A 19368-nucleotide genomic window follows, 5' to 3' on the forward strand; every position below is an offset into this window, starting at 1 on the left:
ATTACAGACCCACACCAGAATATCCTATAGCCCAGTGCTTCACGTACTCTTCTGAGAGATGAGAAACCTAGTACACTCCTTCTCTGAATTTTTCAGAGTTGGAAACTGAATGTGGAGCTCCCAAATCCCAGGTAAGCGCTCTAAACAGTGGTCTCTAGGGAATGACGAGTATGGTGCAAGTCTAGTTTGGTATGGTTTTTGTTTGGTATTTTTTTTTGTTTTTTGTTTTTTTTGCTGAAACTACTCAGTGAATTCATGCCAAAATTGGGTGATCAAAACTGCATATTTTGATGAATACACTGTCCAAAAAGTTTTACCCAGCTCTGGTTCTGAAGTCTAATCTCGACATTAATGTCTTCCGTGGCCTTTGCCAAGTCACTTAAGCTCTCTGCCCAAGTTTACTCATCTAACAAACATGATACTTACAAGAAAAAGGAATTGGCTTTCCCACCATCTCTCTCAACCTCTGGACTTTGAAATGAGAGATAATGACACTCAAAATTAGTGACAATGATTAACGCTATGATTTAGTCACAGATTCCATGACTTTACTGAACCTCCGTGACTTCTTCAGCTGTCGGCAGCTGGATCCGGGGTTGGAGGCGGAACTGTGCACCTCTGCCCTGCTGCAACAGAGGCTGGATGGCTGGAACCAGGACCCTGCAGCTTACAGGGTGGGGTGGCTGCAGCTGATCTGTATGCTCCTGTCCTCCAGCTCCAGAGTGAGGCCTGTGCGCCCCCTGTGGCTGCACACCAGCCCCGTGGATTCCGCTGGGGCCCTGTATCCCACTTGCGGAGTCCCAGGGCTGTGCGCTGCTCCTCCTCTCCCATGGCTGCAGCTGGGGCTTGGCAGAGGCTGCAGCTGGGGATGCACACCCCTGTCCAGCAGCAGCAGCCAGCTCCAGAGCGGGGTCTGTGCATCCCCCCATTGTGCCCCCTGCTGCAGCAGCTGGAGCTGGGACTGTCTCCCCACCATGGCCTTTCAGTCACCTCCCCCATCCATGGAACTCCATTCCTCTCCCCAACTTAGCCCTGCCCCCAATTATTTTTGGTAAAGTCGTGGACAGGTCACGGGCTCCATGAATTTTTGTTTATTGCCCGTGACCTGTTCATGACTTTTATTAAAAATCACTGTGACAAAATCTTCACCTTAACAATGAGGAACACCACACCTTGAAATAAGAGACATAATGAGGAACATCAAATTTTGTATTAACATACTGTTTTATTAAACATTATATAGATGTACAAACATGCTGGACCTTATAATGGAAAAAAAGTCAATTTGCTCCTTATTTTTCACATGTGCTGTGAAAATCTATTAGTTGATAGGAGATTTCTTCTGCTAGATCACTAGTGTAATGGATCCCTCAGCACATTTTGTCTATAACTTGACAAATAAAATGAAATTAAAAAGGATTTGAAGTTTTTCAGAAAATTTCCAATATGGGTGCAGTATGCTGTATATTTTAGACAAAAGAACAATTCCCGTCCAGGTCTTTGCAATGCCCTGTCCCCAAAATCTGTCCCACCCGTGTGCTGAACAGATTCCCCAGCAGACATTCTGTCTTGAGATGACAACAAACAACTGGCCCAGTGACATTCTCCGCTGCCCTACCTTGACTGGCACCCTGATTGACCTACCAGAGACACTGATGCTGTTAACAGCCTGCCCACCTAAACCTATTGGCCAGTGCTCCAATTTTGCAAGACTGCACTGGGTGCAGAGCTTACCAGTCACTGTCAATACTACCTGTCCTCTCTCTCCTCCCGCTCCCTCCAGAACTGTTTCCCCTCCGGGACTTTGCAGTGGCAACACTAGGCAACTTTAAAAATTGGAGCTCAGTGTGGGATGTCCTTCACAATGTTGGACAGTTGGGAGGTATGTGTGCCACAGAGACTCCCTGTGTGACCTAGAAGTCTTTTAACGTCTCGGTATTTCAGATCTCTATATGTAAACGGGTATTATTATACTTCCTTTCTCCCACAGTTTGAGTCTTGTCTATTTCCACAGTCAGTAGAATGAAGAGCTTACAATCTTTTAATATATGTATGCACAGTACCTACTACAAAGGCGCTCCAGTGTTGGGGCCTCCAGGTGCTTCTGTAATATAAATAAGATTAATAGTTTAAAATGTTGTGCTCGGGAAGAGCCTTATATGAAAGCTAAATGTTATTGAGGCATCTTGTGTCTAAATTGCCTTTTTATTTGAAAATGTCTCCTGCAAGTTCTGACAATAGCTGGAAAGCCCTTGACAGATATTTAAAAAATATCCTTGAAAAACTGATTAAATAGTCTGAAAATTCCTGATATACTACAATTGCTCTTGAAAACTTTTTGGAAAATTTACTATTATTTAAAGTGCTTAATTCAACTTTCTTCTTAATTGCATATTGTCTCTAATTAGTGTGTTCCAGTTTAGGCCTGAAGAGTTGTAATAAAAAAAAAATAGTCTTTCCTAATCAGTCTGTCACTTCATCAAATTCTAGCACAGTCGTTCCACTATTAGATATGTTAATAGTATCTAGCTCTGCCCTGTTCTGGTTGAAGTTAAATATAGCAATTCCAATTAAGCTTCTTCCAAATTAATTTTAGAAGTAGGTTTCTGGATTCCCTGGTATCATAAGTCTCTTGAGACTGCATGTGTTCCTTTAGCAGCTGCAAGTGATTGTGAATAAGAATTACCTGAGGGTCTGCTGCCCTGTAAGTCCCCACAGGTGGTTTAGGGCCTAAAGATGTAGATAGATGCCTAGTGGAATTTTCAAACATGGGAGTTAGCCACATAATTTGCTTGGGCACCTTTGAATATCATACTTGCTGCCTAGCTGCATCTTCAGATGCCTAAATACCTTTGAAAATCTGGCCCAAAATGCTTATTCAAACCATGTCTGAACATACTGATTATCCTAAGTCCTCAAAGCAGGACTGGTATCACTGGGGAACATGATTTGACATAGATAGGTCGATCTAAATTTTAAGCATAGACCAGGGCTCGACTCAGTTCAGCTAAGATAGGTCTTAACTTGGTTCATGAGGGAGGTGTTTCTCTTACCAGCAAAACATAAATAAAAATATGAAAAGAAAGAGTCCTCCACATCTATATTCAGACAATGCACTTTTTCTAGCAGCATAATGACTTATAAGTGACTCCTTTTAAAAAATGCTTTCTATCCAGGCAGTTGAGGGAAAATCATGGACTTGTGCAATACTGAAGCTTCACAATGACTCTGAAAGAAGTTAAAGACATTGACCAGGGGAAGTAATTGTGAGACCATAATCATTCAGACAAGAACTAGAGCAATAGAGTCCTTAAATGCTGTGAATCACAAAGGCAGCACGATGTGTGAAACTTATGGGTACTTACGCAAATGGATTGTAACTATACCATACCACTTCATAAATGCATTTTTTATTCCCCATTGCTATCTAGGCCATGGAATTACTCAAAAACAGTCAGGGAGCTACAGATACCATCAGTTTTTAAGTTGTTACTATATTCATTTTCCTGCATATACAGCACCTCAAAATCAGTGAAAGTAATATTTAATACCAGTCACAGGACAGGCTGTATGGTAAGAAGCTCCACATAAGACTAAAGCCTTTTATTAAAAGTATACCAGGCATATCTTTTACAGCTCCTAAACCACAGCAGGAGTATACCTGTCTTTTGAAGTATATCACCTTTCTACATGTTTATGGGCTGCAAATGGCAAGATTTAACAAAGTAGATGCTGGAAGTGTTATGTCATCTGGGCTCATTCAGTATCCATAATTACAAATAATTAAAAGTGTAACTAACAAAGCTTTTAATTGTACTGTTTATCAAATCCTTCATTTTATATTTCAGTGTTATAAGTCAATAAATATTGCTCTGTGCTACCCTCAAGCTGTTAGAAGGGAGTGCGGTGTTATGGAAAAATTGATTATTCTTGAGTGCCAATATTTCTTCTTTAAACTTGAGTTTTTCATTCAAAGTCCAGTTTTGTTTGTAAATGCTTAGAAAGAAATGTCATTAGAAATTTTCCTGTGAATGCATTTTGAGGGGTGTGTCAATTTTAGGGACTTGATATTTAGTTGTTTTAAATTATTGTTATTGTATTATTTATTATGTATTTATTATAGTTCTGCTGCATGCTTTCACTCATGATTTCGCTCCAGGTGGTGGTGAGGGAACAGTATTTCTATATTTTCATTGAAGGCTTCGTAAAATGATGCACCATTGTCAGAGGCTGCAATGAAATGTTTGGCATCACTATGTACCCTGTCTGCCCAGACTAAGCCTCTTCTTGCACAGTACCCCCACACTTTTCCCTGAGGCATCCCGAACAAAGGGAGGGAGAAGACAACATGTACTGCTGTAATATCCCACTGATGGATCTTCTGCTTGGAGGGAGCCTTAGTCAAGAGTTTGCATCAGTGCACGCAGGCATTTTGTATCACTGAATATTACAGCACTGTGTAAACTCAAATCAAACTGCAAAAGCCTAACTTTGACTTTGAGTAGCATTCACAAACCAGCAGAAGTTACCTTCATCTGTAAATTTTCTGTACACGTTATATATAATTTCCTGTATTTGGTGAGCCACAAACTTGAAGAAACTGCTTTAGATCAATTTTAGGTTCATGGAGTTTACACAGAGCAAGTCACATAGTGGAAACCACATGGTAACTCTCATATGTATTGGATTAGTTTAGCTCATACTACATTACCAGGAAAGTTCAGAGCATTTCATCAAAATCCATTTTCACTTGTTCCCCAAGGGAGAAGTACCCCTTTTTAGTTAAGAAGTCTGTGTCAGTTGAAAAAGTTGGGCAGAGGTGCAGGGACCAAAAACCTTCTATCCTTGCCCTTCTGAGTGACTGATGCTGGCAGCCAGTGTCCTAATACCCAGACATTATTACCTCAGTTAGTTACCTCTTCCTGCTTTTGGGTCCTGTGCATTTGTGTTCTGGCTTTGTTAAAATACAGTAGTATTATGTTACAACCTTCCAGAAAGAGTGTTTTGGTTTTTTTTTAATCGAACTTCTCTGTATCTATGCTGTGGAAATAACATTTTCCATTACAATATTTATTTCTCTGAGTTCAGAATTCTTTTATGACATCAGAGTTGAGGCCTCGTGCCACTTCTGCTATGGCATATTAATGAACTGGTTTAGTCCAGTTCAAATGTATATAAATTCATTGAAACTATAGTTTTGTAGTTGGTTTCAGCCCTGGGAAAAGTAGTTTCAGTAGGAACCTTTACAGGTTCGTGGCCCAACAATCTTGGAAAGGTTTGCCTTGTTTTTCTATATACCCATTTGTTCCTGAATATTGTTACCTGGAGTGTATTCTCTGTATTGATTCATGACTCAAACTGAGGGGAGAGGTAGATATGCTGAAGGGTAGGGATAGGATCCAGAGTGACCTAGACACATTGGAGGATTTGGCCAAAACAAATCTGATGAGGTTCAGCAAGGACAAGTGCAGAGTCCTGCACTTAGAATGGAAGAATCCCATGCACTGCTACAGGCTAGGAACCGACTGGCTAAGTGGCAGTTCTGCAGAAAAAGATCTGGGGATTACAGTGAATGAGAAGCTGGATATGAGTCAATGGTGTGCCCTTGTTGCCAAGAAGGCTAACGGCATATTGAACTGCATTAATAGGAGAGTTCCCAGCAGATCGAGGCCACATCTGGAGTATTGCGTCCACTTTTGGTCCCCCCACTACAGAAAGGGTGTGGAAAAATTGAAGAGAGTCCAGTGGAAAGCAATGAAAATGAAAAAGGGTCGGGGGCATATGACTTATGAGGAGATGCTGACAGAACTGGGTTTATTTAGAGTGTGGAAGAGGAAGAGTGAGGGAGAATTTGATAGCAGCCTTCAACTACCTGAAGGGGGGTTTCAAAGAGGATGGAGCTAGGCTGTTCTCAGTGGAGGCAGAGGACAGAACAAGGAGCAATGGTCTCAAGTTGCAGTGAGGACGTCTAGGTTGGATATTAGGAAAAACTATTTCACTAGGAGGGTGGTGAAGCACTGGAATGGGTTACCTAGGGAATGATGAATTCTCCATCTTTAGAGGTTTTTAAGTTCTGGCTTGACAAAGCCCTGGCTGGGATGATTTAGTTGGGGTTGGCCCTGCTTTCAGCAGAGGGTTGGACTAGATGACCTCCTGAGATCACTTCCAACCCTATGATTCTATGATATGCAACTCAAACTGCAGACATTTATGAGATTGTTGTGAAATATGTATAAATTCAGTGCAGTGGTAGTTTACAAGAGATAAGAAGGGTGAAGTAATATATTTTATTGGATCAGCTTCTATTGGTGAGAGACAGGCTTTTGAGCTTATGCTCTTTTTCAGCTCTGTGTTAGCTCAAAAGCTTGTCTTTCTCACCAGGTTGGACCAATAAAAGATATTACCTGACCCACCTAGTCTCTCTACTATCCTGGGATCAACATGGCTACAACAGCACTGTATACAATTTTGGTCTTTATTACCTTAGGCCTAGATCCAAAAAGGTTGGTTGGACTGAGAGGTTCAATAGCTAGCATTTTAAGTGTCCTGCCACCTAGTGGAATCCACACCAGCCCCAAGTTAGGCTCCTAATACAGTGCATGAGGAGAATTAGGTGCCTACGAATGGAATTCACAAAAGCCAGTATGCTGAGCAGGGAGTCACCTCAGCAATCCAGTAGAAAATGCTGAGGAAAGGGATGTCACTAAAGCCGCATCCATCAAAGGGAGTTAAGTGCCTAACTCTGGACTGCATGACGATGCCTGCCTCATCTCAGAATTCACAGCCATGAACCCTCTCTTGAGTTAGGTGTCCAAGTCAGATCAGTCAGTTCTTTAATGCAAAAAAAAAATAAAGTCCAAGGTGTTTCCCCTCTCCTTATATCTATAGCCATGAGCAGTGGATGGAGCTCCACTTCAGTGAGGCTAGATCCCAGCTCCACCCCTTTCATCACTCCCTCCCTCCTGCTGCCTGAGGAACCCGGGGCCAGCCAGAGTCCTGAGCCTCCCCCACACTTGCTTAGAGGAGCCCCCGGCTGGCTGAAGCTCCTGAAGCCATGTCTCCTCTCTGCAGATTGCAAGCTGCCCTGCGAAAATTCAAAAGCTCTTCTTTTCTTCTCTCTTCCTGAATAAGAACCTGAGCTTTTGCTATGCCCCAAGCAGGTTCTGGGGCAGTTGAGGCATCAATATGTGTTACTCAGCACTCCCAGTTTATCAGTAATCTCCCTAGAGTCCAAGGAGATTACTAATGAACCCAGGAAGCTGAATAGCACATATCACCTCTTCAGCTGCTCTGGAACCTATATGGGGCACAAAAAGCAAAAATTTCCCCTATGCAAACCACCAAACCCACAACTGGGGTCCCATGGCAGTAGCTGCACTAGGGGAGGCAGAGCTTCCCCTGGCCTATTCTAGCCGCCGCCCATGTCTATGTCCCAATAATTAAAACACTCCGTGAAGATGTGGCAAACTTCAGATCCCTGCTCTGCCTGATTGGGAGCAGGGACTTGAAGTGTCTAGATCAGACTCTAGATAAGTGCTCTAATTGCCAGGCTATCGCGTATTCTTTCTCAGTATTTCCTGTTGGAGCTGTTCATCTTTGTATAAAATATTTAGTCATTGGGCCAGAAAGAGTGTGACTCTCTAGCCCGGTGATTAGAGTATTCACCTGGAAGATCAAGGTTCCAGCTCCTATACATATTGAAATATTTTATAGAAAGAGGAAGTGAGTGAGATAGGTGAGGGATGCCTAGTCTGAGGATCTGCTGTTTGACAGTGTCAGGACTTTGCTTTGTGCATGCATACCAGCAGAAATTTAGATACCTAGGCAATTTAGGCAGCATCCTGGAGTTTTTATATAATTGGACATGGGCACCTAAAGTTAGTTCCCTTTGCAGATCTAACCTTTAGTTTCCCATCCTTTGTTATGATCAGATTCCATTCTTGGTTGCAAGACTGTGTAGTCATTACAGGGAAAAAGGGAAGGCAGAACATTAAAAGTTACTGATAATTCTAAGAAGATGGAAAAATTCAGTTTTCTAATAAGATTTACCAAACCAAGTTACTGTACTAACTCAGCATGTTAGAGCATGCTATTGTTTCAGTATCCTGCCCAGTTTTATACATGCTTGGAAAAGAAGTTATGCCTTAAAGGCTTTCATGCTTATTGATTAACAATAAAAATTGTATAACTTGGAAGCCTTTAAAAAGAAAGCTGTGAATTGTTTCTGGTTGTGTTAATTACAGGAGGGATTGTGAGTTTATACATCTAAATAATTACTGCAGATGTGTTTTTGAATAATGTTCTATTAATGTAAAATTATTCTCTTTTCCTAACCCATGTTCCCAATTCTACTTTAAAGAAAATGGCTTTGCTAAATGATGAACCTTTGAATTGTAAACCTCAGATGAACAAAATATCTGTATATGAATTGAATTTATAGAGAATTCATTTTCTGTATCTAATACCACATAAATGTATTCTTTCTATTGTGGTTTGACCCTGGGCTCCATCGTCATAATCATTTTGATGGAGATTTAGGCTGTGTCTAAAGTGTAGTATGTTACAGAGATTTCCTTATAATACTTTGGGGTGGGTGGTCCAAAGTAAGGAGGAAGAGGGGGAAAGGTCTTATATTTATTATTTTTCTACCTTTGCTGGATGTACAAAGTCAAACTAGATGATAAATATCTGGAACATTATTTAACATTAATCTGGGTCTTGGTGGAGATCAGAAACATCTGGAGCATTATTAAATGTTGAGTGTAATAAAGTTGCAAAGAGGTAATGTATAGAATGCTGCCAATTGTGTCATTCTACGGTTATTACATTACATAGCCAAAGAGAGCTTTGTAGTCAGATCAGGGCCAGAGTGAGCCAGAAATGACATATGGGTCAGAAAAAAAATGACAAGAATAAACTAAGCTTACTTTCTGGAAGAAAGTCAGATGAATTTTCTGAGCTGTATTGGCAAAGGCCAACATCGTTAAATACCAAAAAAAGTAACTGCAACACAAGGCAGTGGTTGATGAAACTAGTTTGAGAGATTGAGGCACATTATATCAAGGTATCATGGCCCTACATCTCTGCTGTATTGAGAATGGTTTATACTGTACTGTCAGCAGCCCAAGAGCCAGCATAGCTATCCACAGGAGGATTAGTCGGTGTTAAAATGGTTGATCTAATGGTCCCTTCTAGACCTTAAAATATATGGATCTGTGAATCACTCTAGCATAAAGGGGAACCTCTGGCAGCATACAGCTGATGTTGTGGCTCTTAAACCGTTCCATTCCCGGTGGCTAGCACAGGGGGCATGGCTGGGGGTTGAGGGACATGGCCATCATGTCTCTGAGACTTCTGGTGATTGCAGTCCAAAGTAATCATCCATTGGGGACATTAGTGGCTAGTGTCAGTTCAACCAGATTTTAGGCAATGCTAAGGGCCCAGCCTGGTGCAGAACTGGCCCAGGATCAGAGAGCACTTCCCTGCCTCCTGAACTGTACTGTTTGCTCCTCAGTCATAGTCCAAGAGAGCTTGCAAATGTGTTATGTTTACCTAGCACAGGCTTCTCTTTAATATAACTGCTTTTCAATAATGTGTCTACATACATTTCTTTCAGAACTTCTAAGAAAAAAAAATACAGTCATTTAAAAATAATACCAAAGTAGTGGGTCAGTAGTCTATAAGGCATTCCATGGGTTTGCGGCCAAATCCATCCTAAATTCTGCATCCTTGGGACCCCTTGGTCCCTTTTCTGGTCATCAGACCATGCTGCTTATAGACCACAGGACCTGGAATTTACAACATGGAATGTCTGGACCAGACCTCCAAAATTAATTCAGAGTAGAGATGAGTGGCCAACCTCTGAGGTAGTAAGCAAGATCTATAATATAGATAATTCTTTTAAGATGCTGAATATGAAATTCTCATAAGCGCTCCTGACCAGGGCTAAAAGGATTTGCATGTGGTCAGTCAATCAGTGCTCTGTCAATCAATAAACTGTGATTGGAAAGAACCTAAATTTGGAAAGCAGCCCTGTACAGGAAAGCCATAAAGCCCCAGCCTCTTTGGGTACATCTACCCAGGGATAACAGACCCATGGCTGGTCCGGTTCAGCTGACTTGGTTTCATGGGGCTAAAAAATGCTGTGTAGATTCTTGCAGGGTCCCAGACTAATGTCTGTACAGCAACTTTTCAGTCCTGAGCCTCATCCCCATGAGCCCAAGTCAGCTGACCTGGGGCAGCTGTGGAGTTTTTCTTGCTGGGTAGAGGTACTCGTTATTCCTATTCTCTTTGTGTATTTTTGGGATAAAAGTTTACATCACTTTCCCTTTGAAATACCATCCATATAATATTTTCACTGAGCTTTTGCAAGATCTCATTTCTAGGCGAATGGGACTTAGCCTAAGGGACACTGAGGCCCTGGACTGACTCAAGCTCTTTCCGCAGCCTGAACATGACTTCTCTGTGTCATGTCCTATCTCTCCAAATTTTAATTTTAGAAGGTTTTAGTTTTTATATGATCACATAGCTGCGAAGCTAACCTACACTAATTGATGCAAACAAAACCACCAAGCACCAGGATACCATTCCCGCATATGAAACTAAAAGGGGTACATCCACGAAGTGCTGCTTTTCCTTATCCCTCATGAGACACTTAGGAAATTGCTGTGCTGCCATATAATACCTGTTTTCATGAAGCCAATGTGACAGCAAGTTCTGTCCTTTCCCTTTAGGACTGAGTTCAACAGAAATTAAATGCAGACATTGACACAGCAGAACATTATGGATTTGGCTTTTTTATTCAACTGAGCTATTTACCAGGAAACTTAACTGGCTAGTAGAGCCATTTGAGGCTGTATCTCTTTGGACCAATCCTATGAGAGGAACAATCTACCCTTATCCCATCGTTTCACAAGCCTTTATGTTGAACTTGTGGACAAATATTATCTTTCTACAGTCACAGAACTTATTTTTTAAAGAAAAAGCATTTCCTGGATTAATTTATTTCTATGCAGTATCTGCAGTTCACCAGCCTAGAGCCTAAACCTTACTCAGAAAGTCAATTTTTTTCTTTAAAATATTCTGCCTCATTTGATGCTCTGGAGAGAGAGGAAGAGTTATTTCTTTATCGTGGGTCAATGTATTGAACTTTTTAATTTTACTTTTTCTTACTGCGTTAGGATTTTCCTTATCTGATCAACAGCAGACTAGCTGTCAGTACCAAAAGCCTATTATTTCTCACATCTATGATAGTTAGTTTCCCCTTAACATGCTTACTGAAGTCCAGTTGGTGCCTCTGCCTTTTACCGCTTCTCAGGAAGGCCTTTGGTAGGCAGTTGACTTCAGTGGAGTCACTCCTGCTCTATAGTGGCATGGAAGAAGCATCCGGTCTCTCATCTCTACATTTCTTTATATTGGTCTTTCTCTTACAATACGCTCTTGCCTGAGGGTATTTAAAATGTTTCCTTTTTGTTACGCAATTTTGTTTCAGCAAAGAAAGATGCTTCGAATACCACAATCTTCCCCCCCCCCCCAAACAGTGTTTAGCACCCTATGTACAAAGAACTATGATTGTGATTTCTAACATCTGTTTGTTAAAGTCATTGCCTCGAAGTAGTGATATGCACAGTTCACTGGGGATGACTACTCTTTTTTTCTTAGCATACATATTTTAATTGGTAGTCACTATCTTAAACAGCTATTAAGTTCCATTGTCTGATGGCTGAACAAAGGTTGTATTACTTGCTTTTTATAATGAATTCCAGAAGAAAGGTCCAATAACTGGGACCCTTAGTCACCAGAAATGTCCCACTATAATCAGCAGGATTTTCACATAAGCAAGAGCAATAGGATTGGGCCCCAATTAATTTCTAGAACATGATAATACTTTATATAGTGTTACAAAAGGGGCTGATTGTTGGGATAGCCTCCGAGACCTCTTCCTCTCAGTTCCCTAAGAACTCAGTTCAACTCTGGTCTCATCACTCAGGTTCCTTTAATGGAATTTGATGTAGTAACTCAAATTTCTGCACCAAGAGGTGGTGGTGTGAAGCTAATGATCTAGACTTTCCTAGTAAACCATGCACCTACAGCGGGGCCAGGAGCTGCTTCGATACATGTTTAACTAGTTGCAGTGAGTCAGAAGAAGCTGCAGAAAAAAAGCTGTAGGGAGTTTTGGCTTGTGGGTGTAGGTTGGTCCCTGGAAGACACTGAGTCAGCTGAGCCGCCTGTTGACCTAGATTGGAGGTGCTGGGCCTAAGGATTCTCCAAGAGTGGGTTGCTTTTGTGCTTTTTATTCCCAGCCATGCTTTAAAAATCTGGAGTCTAGTACATTTGTATCCTGATTCTGTCATTGATTTCTGCTACAGTCAGGAAAACTGATGTGCAAGACTCTGAAAATTCACCACCATTTGGCGGTGAGTCAATGATAGTTAACCTTTTAAGGCATTGTGATTCAATATCAGGTTTCCTCAGTATAACTCTCTCTCTCTCGTAGTCCTTTCTGTTAGTTTAAGTGTGAAGATAATTATGTGTTTCTCCAAATTTTAAATTACTTATGTCTATTGGTGAAAGTGGAGAAAAATGGTTTGTTAAACTGGAATTCAGTCTTAAGGATTCTGTCCACCAATATTGGACTCACAGAGCTAAATATCTTAATTTTTTTGTGAAGTGTGAGCTGTATGCAGTAAACACAACACGACACCTACATATTAGCACCTATGAAGGGTTAAACTGTGTACAACAGTGCAAAAAGTGGGATTAGCAGTCCTTACTACCACATAGGGGAACTGTGCTAGTCCATCTGTTCTGGACTGAACATTAATTGTCGGTGACGTGTCAGGAACTGAAAGCCCTGAGGTCAAATTCCCATCTCATTTAACGTGTATGCAACTTGGTTTGAATTAAGTGGGATTGTACTCATGAAGTGAGAGTAAGATCTAGTCCAAATATTTACATTAATAGAATAAAAGTGACTGCTTGCCCATTGCTTTCCTCACTGTGCCCTTGTGCAGTGTTTCACAGTTGTTCAAGATACATATGCTAAATTGGAGTATTTAAACTGACTTCTTTCATAAGACAGGACCTGGGCAAGAAGAGGTCTTTACATTTTCTCAGGTGCTAAACTGTGGAAAGGAAATCACAATTTTTGCCTTTTATTTTTTTGTAAAGATTGGTTCAAGGAGTATGCTGTATTAATTCTTATAGGACAGAGAGAGAGTGATTTTCCTTGCATTGCCTGTAAATATGCTCACAGCCAGCCATGTGCATTATATTGGATCATGTCTGACGTATACATGTAACAGACAAGTCAAAAGCATTGGGTTAGGACTCTTATGGACCTCAGACATGTGGGATGGGCTTGTCTGACTTGGGGAAGTACGAAATATACTGCCCTTGTATGAGTATGAGGGAAAGAGAGAATATGACTCCTTTGAGTGACTTCTCTTATTAAGTATCCAACCTATTATTTACTGTCTCACCGCTAAGAGAGTTCTCCTTTGGCTTGGGCAGTAAAGGCTTCTGCTTTTGGTGCTGGAAGACCCTTCTAAGATCCCATAGGCCCATGTGGTTTGTTTGTATCGAAGAATGTGGGTTGTCACAACGCTTTTCTTTCCTCAGATGTTTGCAAACTTATTCAGAAACAATCTTCTGCATGTGCAAAAAAAGTCTTAGTATTTATGTGAAGTTATAAATTACAGCAGGGTCCATCCTATCTTTGCCCTGCGTGACTACCCCATTGGTTAAAACAAACAAAAGAATGCTAAAAGACTATCCATGAATAGAACCGTGCTCATCCCTCAGCCTGCTCCCTCCTTAGTAGTCTGAGGAAAAAAAAGAGAGAGAAAAGATGGCTTTGCAACATGGCCAGAAGTTTAACAAATCTGGGCACTGGTGAGTCAGGGAGAGCAAATTCTAAAACCAAGGACCCCTCACCATGTCACCAGTTTCCTCTCATTTATTCCATGAATACTCCATCTCAGGTGGCTCTGCTGATCTCGTCTATGACCATATGTCACAGAGGGAGTCTCTCAGGTGCCCAGGCCCCAAACCATTTAAGGCATTTATAATTTAAAACTGACACCTCAAGTTCTGCTCAGGAGTTTATTGAAAGCCAATGAATATTATGGTGCACCAGTTTAATGTGCTCCCAAGGTGTAACTCAGTAAATACATCAAAGCATTCTGCACTTGCTTCAACTTCTAAATGCTCCCAAAATGTAATCCCTCATAGAATGTATGATAGCAATCTAATCTTGAGGTGACAAAGGCCTGGATAATTGTGTTAAGGTCAATATCAGAGAGAAAAAGTTGGAACTTGTCTTGCCAGATGTAGATGTGGAAAATGCTGTTTCATGTGGGGAAGGAAGAGAGCAATACCAGCCATATATCACCTTGATGTATTTTTCTATTCAGCAAGACAGTGATGTTGTAGTATAGAAACTATGCATTACTTCTGTCGGCAAACTTAAAGTCCCATTTGGCTAATGTTAACAGGAGCTACACATGTAACCAAAGGAGAATATATGCTTACATGGAGCAGTAGTTAACAGAAGCATTCCTTTAATATTGTTACAAGCTACTATTGATTTTTATGAGTGATAGGAGAGCAGTTTGCAGATGAACTACTGTATAGAGGAAGAAATGCTGTTCAGTTTAAGAAGGAATACTTTCAGCCTTTGGCAGTTTTGTAAGTGTTTTTCATTACAAATAAGAAGTTTAACATTATACATTAAAAGCTTGTGTATTTAAACCTTTACGGTCCATACCACTTTAGGTAGAATTACAGTAAATTGCCACACTTTATTTCTGTAATTATCTTGTAAAAATGCCAGTTGATATTGTCCTGAAGTTTATGTTCAGCACACATTAACACCAGTCATATTTTGGACAGCTTGTATAAGGTCAATTTGATTGTCTCTTAGGGAAATAAAATTGTTTTAAAAAGACATCTCTATTAAAAAGATCTAGGAATTATGTACTTTTGAATAATTAAATGAACTACAGAGAGGAGAAGGATGATAATCAGCTCACATATAGTGTGATTATAACAATCTGCAGAATCATTTCTTGTATTAATACATTTTTCTGGGATTGTATGTAATTATGAAACGTTTTTTTTTTAATCTCTGTAGGAGCTTGGAAGTAACAGCTCTCCGCAGAGGAATTGGAAGGGAATTGCAATTGCGCTGCTGGTGATTCTAGTTGTATGTTCACTCATCACTATGTCTGTCATTCTTTTAACCCCAGGTAATCTCTCTCTCTCTCTCTCTCTGTCTCCCCCTCTCCCTCTCCTTCTGTATATATATAATATAAAATGTAATCTCTTATTGAAGATATTTTGATTCATAATGTAATCCTGAAAATGACTTATAAGTGTAACAACTCTTGTCTTTGCACGTTTTACTTCTGACTGCTTGAATTTCAGTATCCAGCGCAGACACAGAATGACCTAATTGGTGCAAAGTTGGGACCTGCCATTATACACCCAGTCAAAATCCCCCTTGGCTTCAGTATTTGTGAAATTAATTAAAGTTATGTGTGGTTGCCTCCTAGTGTATTTTCAGATCCCTTGGTATAGACAGAAAACTTGGTTTAAAATGTAAATCTTTTACAGATCCAGACTAACGTGGCTACCCATCTGATACTTGGTTTAAAATGTGCTAATACTGAACATGAAATGTTTATACCCAGCCACATCAGTGTATATGTATCTCTCACTGTCATATACATGCAATAAATCAGAGAGAACGGAATCTATTTATTTAACAACTGATTTGCAAAAATAATGTTAATATGCCTATTAATCACGTCCTGGACAATGTAAGTTCCTACACATGGATGGTTTGATTTTGCTGTAAGTTTTCTTTATTCTAATTTATCCAAGAAATATTTTTAGAGGAAATCCTTTTTCTGTTGGGACAGCAAACATTTAAACAGGGATAGAAGCCCAGATAGAAGGCAACATATGTTGCAGAGAAAAGAAAAATCTCATTGATTTCTCCCAATCAGACAGAAGTTATTTAAAATAAGTGAACTGAGAAGCATATATCAGTGGTAAATATTGGTCTGAAAATAGTCTGTATTGGAAATATTATTCATTTGGTTTGTATTTGAATGTGCTTTTTAAGTTGCATAGCCTTGGAATTTGCAAACCATTGATGAAGCTATATATTTTCCTGATTAATTTTCACTCAGTTACATTTGTATATATTTTTTGCATAATTCTCTAGTATAGTTTACGAATCAATGTGTATATAATCAATAATTAGATATTGCAAATTCATTTGCATGTTTTAGTACTTGAGTTTTAGGTTAATTCAGCATTAATTGAATCATCACACTGAAAAGCTTAGATATGGTGGACCAAATTTAAGGTAGACCTCTAACAGCTCTGTTAGTCTCCCTTAGCTTGTGGTTATGTTGATGTAATTTACACACTATGGAGTTGGAAGAAAGCATAAATAGGCTGTGAAAAATTCCTATAGCTCATGACCAAGGGACAAGTAGAGGTGCTATCTGAGCAAGTAAAAGAGTCGGATTATCTGGCCACTGGAAACAGGCTATAAAGTAGGCAGAGAATGGGCTGACTGATAGCAGGCACAGAAGCTTATAACTGCTTCTCAGACAGGGAGGTGGCCAGATTCTCTGGGAAAGGAGCAAAGAAGACGAGGCTACCATTTGGGAGGAAAGGTGGCTGAACAGAGCATGCTGGAGTGCTAAACTGTGCTGCTTTCCTTGTATTATGGAGATATCCACTATGTACACCCAAAGCTGGGAGGCTTGTGGCCACCAGGCTCAAGAGAAAATGATGGGTAATGGTGGTTAGTGACTCCCGTCTAAATGGGGAAGAGGGCCTGAGCTGGCATCCCTGGAGATGTGGTGCCTGCCGGGGCCCATATCTGAGATGTTATGGAAGGATTGCTGAGGATCATTTTGCCCTCAGACTATTACCCCATGCTGCTCACTCAAGTGGGCAATAATGATACTGAAATATATGACTCTGAGCAGATCAGAAGTGACTATAGGACTCTTGGAGTAAGGGTGAAAGAGTTGGGGGCACAAGTGGTGTTCTCTTTGATCCTTCCAGTCAAGAGTAGGGGTCCCGGCAGAGAGAGACATATTCTGGAGGTGAATGTATGGCTGCACAAATACTGTTGCCAATAGGGCTTTGGCTTCCTTGAACATGGGGTCCTGTTCCAAGTAGAGATGGGGTCCACCTTTCAAGGATGGGGAAAAGTATTTTCAGATACAGACTGGCTAACCTAGTGAGGTGGGCTTTAAACTAGGTTTGATGGGGCAGGAGACAAATACCCACAGATAAGTCCAAAACATGGAAATCTGGGTGAAGGGTAGGAATTTGTGGGGAACATGGGAAATTGCAGCATGGACAAAGAAGGAATATAGAGCAGAAATCTAATAATCATCTTAGATGTCTGTATACTAGTGCAAGGAGTATAAGGAATAAACTGGCAGAACTAAAAATACTAGTGAAAAATCACAAATATAATTGGCGTCACAAAAATATGGTGGGATAATTCACAACTGAAATATTGGTATAGAAGTGCTCAGAAAGGACAGGCAGGGAGAAAAGGGAGGAGGTGTTTCCTTATATATAAAACATGTATATGTTTGCACTGAGGCAGGGATAGAAGTGGGAGACAGACCTGCTGAAAGTCCCTGGGTAAGATATATGGGATAGAAAACAAGGGTGATGTCATAGTAGGGTGTCTCCTATAAACCACCTACCCCAGAAGACATGGATGAGACTTTTTAAAAACAACTAACATAATCATCCAAAGCACAGGACTTGGTGCAGATGGGGGGCTTCAACTATCCAGACATCTTTGGGAAAATAAGATAGCCGGGCTCGGATTATTCCGCAAATTCTTGGAATGCCTTGGAGACAACTTTTTATTATAGAAGGTGGAGAAAATGACTAGGAAAGAGGCGATTCTGACAAACAGGGAGGAACTATTTGAGAATCTGAAGGTGAAAGGCAGCTAGTTTGGGTGAAAGTGATTGTGAAATGATGAGGTTCATGATTGTAAGGAATGGTAGAAGGGAAAACAGCAGAATAAAGATACTTTCAAGAGGGCAGACTTTAGCAAACTCATAGAATTGGTAGGCAAGATCCCATGGGAAGCAGGCAAAGGGAAAAAAGAATTCAGGAGAGTTGGTATGTATTTAAAGAGACACTATTAAGGGCACAAGAGCAAACTATCCTAATGCATAGGAAAGAAAGGAAGTATGGGAAGAGGCCACTCTAGTTTTACCAGGAGATTTTCAATGACCTGAATCTCAAAAAAAAAAAAAAAAAAAAAAAAAAAAAAAAAAAAGTACAAGAAGTGGAAACTAGGTCAAATTACAAAAGGATGAATGTAAAAAAACCCAACAACAACAACCACCCTCCCCCATAAACATGTAGGAACATAATTAGAAAAGCGAAGGCATAAAATGAGGGGGGGACATAAAGGGTAAACATGAAATGTATTTGTAAAATTCTGAGATTCAAGAGGAAGACCAGGGACATAAAGGGTATCTATCTAGGGACATAAAGGGTAAACATGAAATGTATTTGTAAAATTCTGAGATTCAAGAGGAAGACCGGTGACAGGATAGGCCGAAGTGTTTCAGTTTTCACTAAAAAGGTTAGCAGTGATTGGATGATTAATACAATGAACATCTGTGTGAATGGGTTAGGGTCTGAGGCTAAACTAGGAAAAGAACAGGTTAAGAATGACTTAGACAAGTTAGATGTCTTCAAGTCAGCAATACCTCCTAGAGTAGTAAAGGAATTGGATGAAACAATCTCTGAGCCATCAACGATTAGGTCTGAGAACTTGTGGAAGATGGAAGAGATCCCAGAGGACTGGAAAAGGGCAAGTATAGTACCTATCTATAAACAGGGGAATAGGGACAACCCAGGAAATTATAGACCAGTCATCTTAATTTAGGTACTTGGAAAGATAATGGAGCAAATAATCAAACAATCAATTTGTAAGTACCTAGAAGAAAATGAAGCAATAAATAACAGTCAACAAGGATTTGTCAAGAACAAATCATGCCAAACAATCTAATATCCTTCTCTGATGGGGTAACAAACCTTTTAGATGGGGGAAAACAGTAGATGTGATATATCTCAACTTTTGCTACTATCTCACATAACCGTCTCATAAACAAACTAGAGAAATCTAGCCTAGATGAACCTACTGTAAGTTGGGTACACAACTAGCTGGAAAATTATGATCAAACTAGTTATTAATAGTTCACAATCGTGCTGGAAGAGCATATTGAGTGGGGTCTCACAAGGATCTGTGCTAGTATGGTTCTGTTCAATATCTTCTTAAATGATTTAGAAAATGGCATA

At 40.2% G+C, this 19368-nt stretch overlaps 1 protein-coding gene across 2 annotated transcripts in view; it reads left to right on the forward strand.

The window, feature by feature from the left end:
* DPP10 (dipeptidyl peptidase like 10) overlaps window positions 1–19368 on the forward strand; it is an 850913-nt gene that overhangs the window by 519250 nt on the left and 312295 nt on the right. For both annotated transcript variants that reach the window (XM_050916008.1, XM_050916007.1), the window contains exon 2: window positions 15134–15248. In XM_050916008.1, coding sequence (XP_050771965.1) covers window positions 15134–15248 — 115 coding nt within the window. The remainder of the gene's footprint in view (window positions 1–15133; window positions 15249–19368) is intronic.

Source organism: Gopherus flavomarginatus, chromosome 10 (genome assembly GCF_025201925.1).
Source record: "Gopherus flavomarginatus isolate rGopFla2 chromosome 10, rGopFla2.mat.asm, whole genome shotgun sequence".
NCBI classification, from domain to species: domain Eukaryota; kingdom Metazoa; phylum Chordata; order Testudines; family Testudinidae; genus Gopherus; species Gopherus flavomarginatus.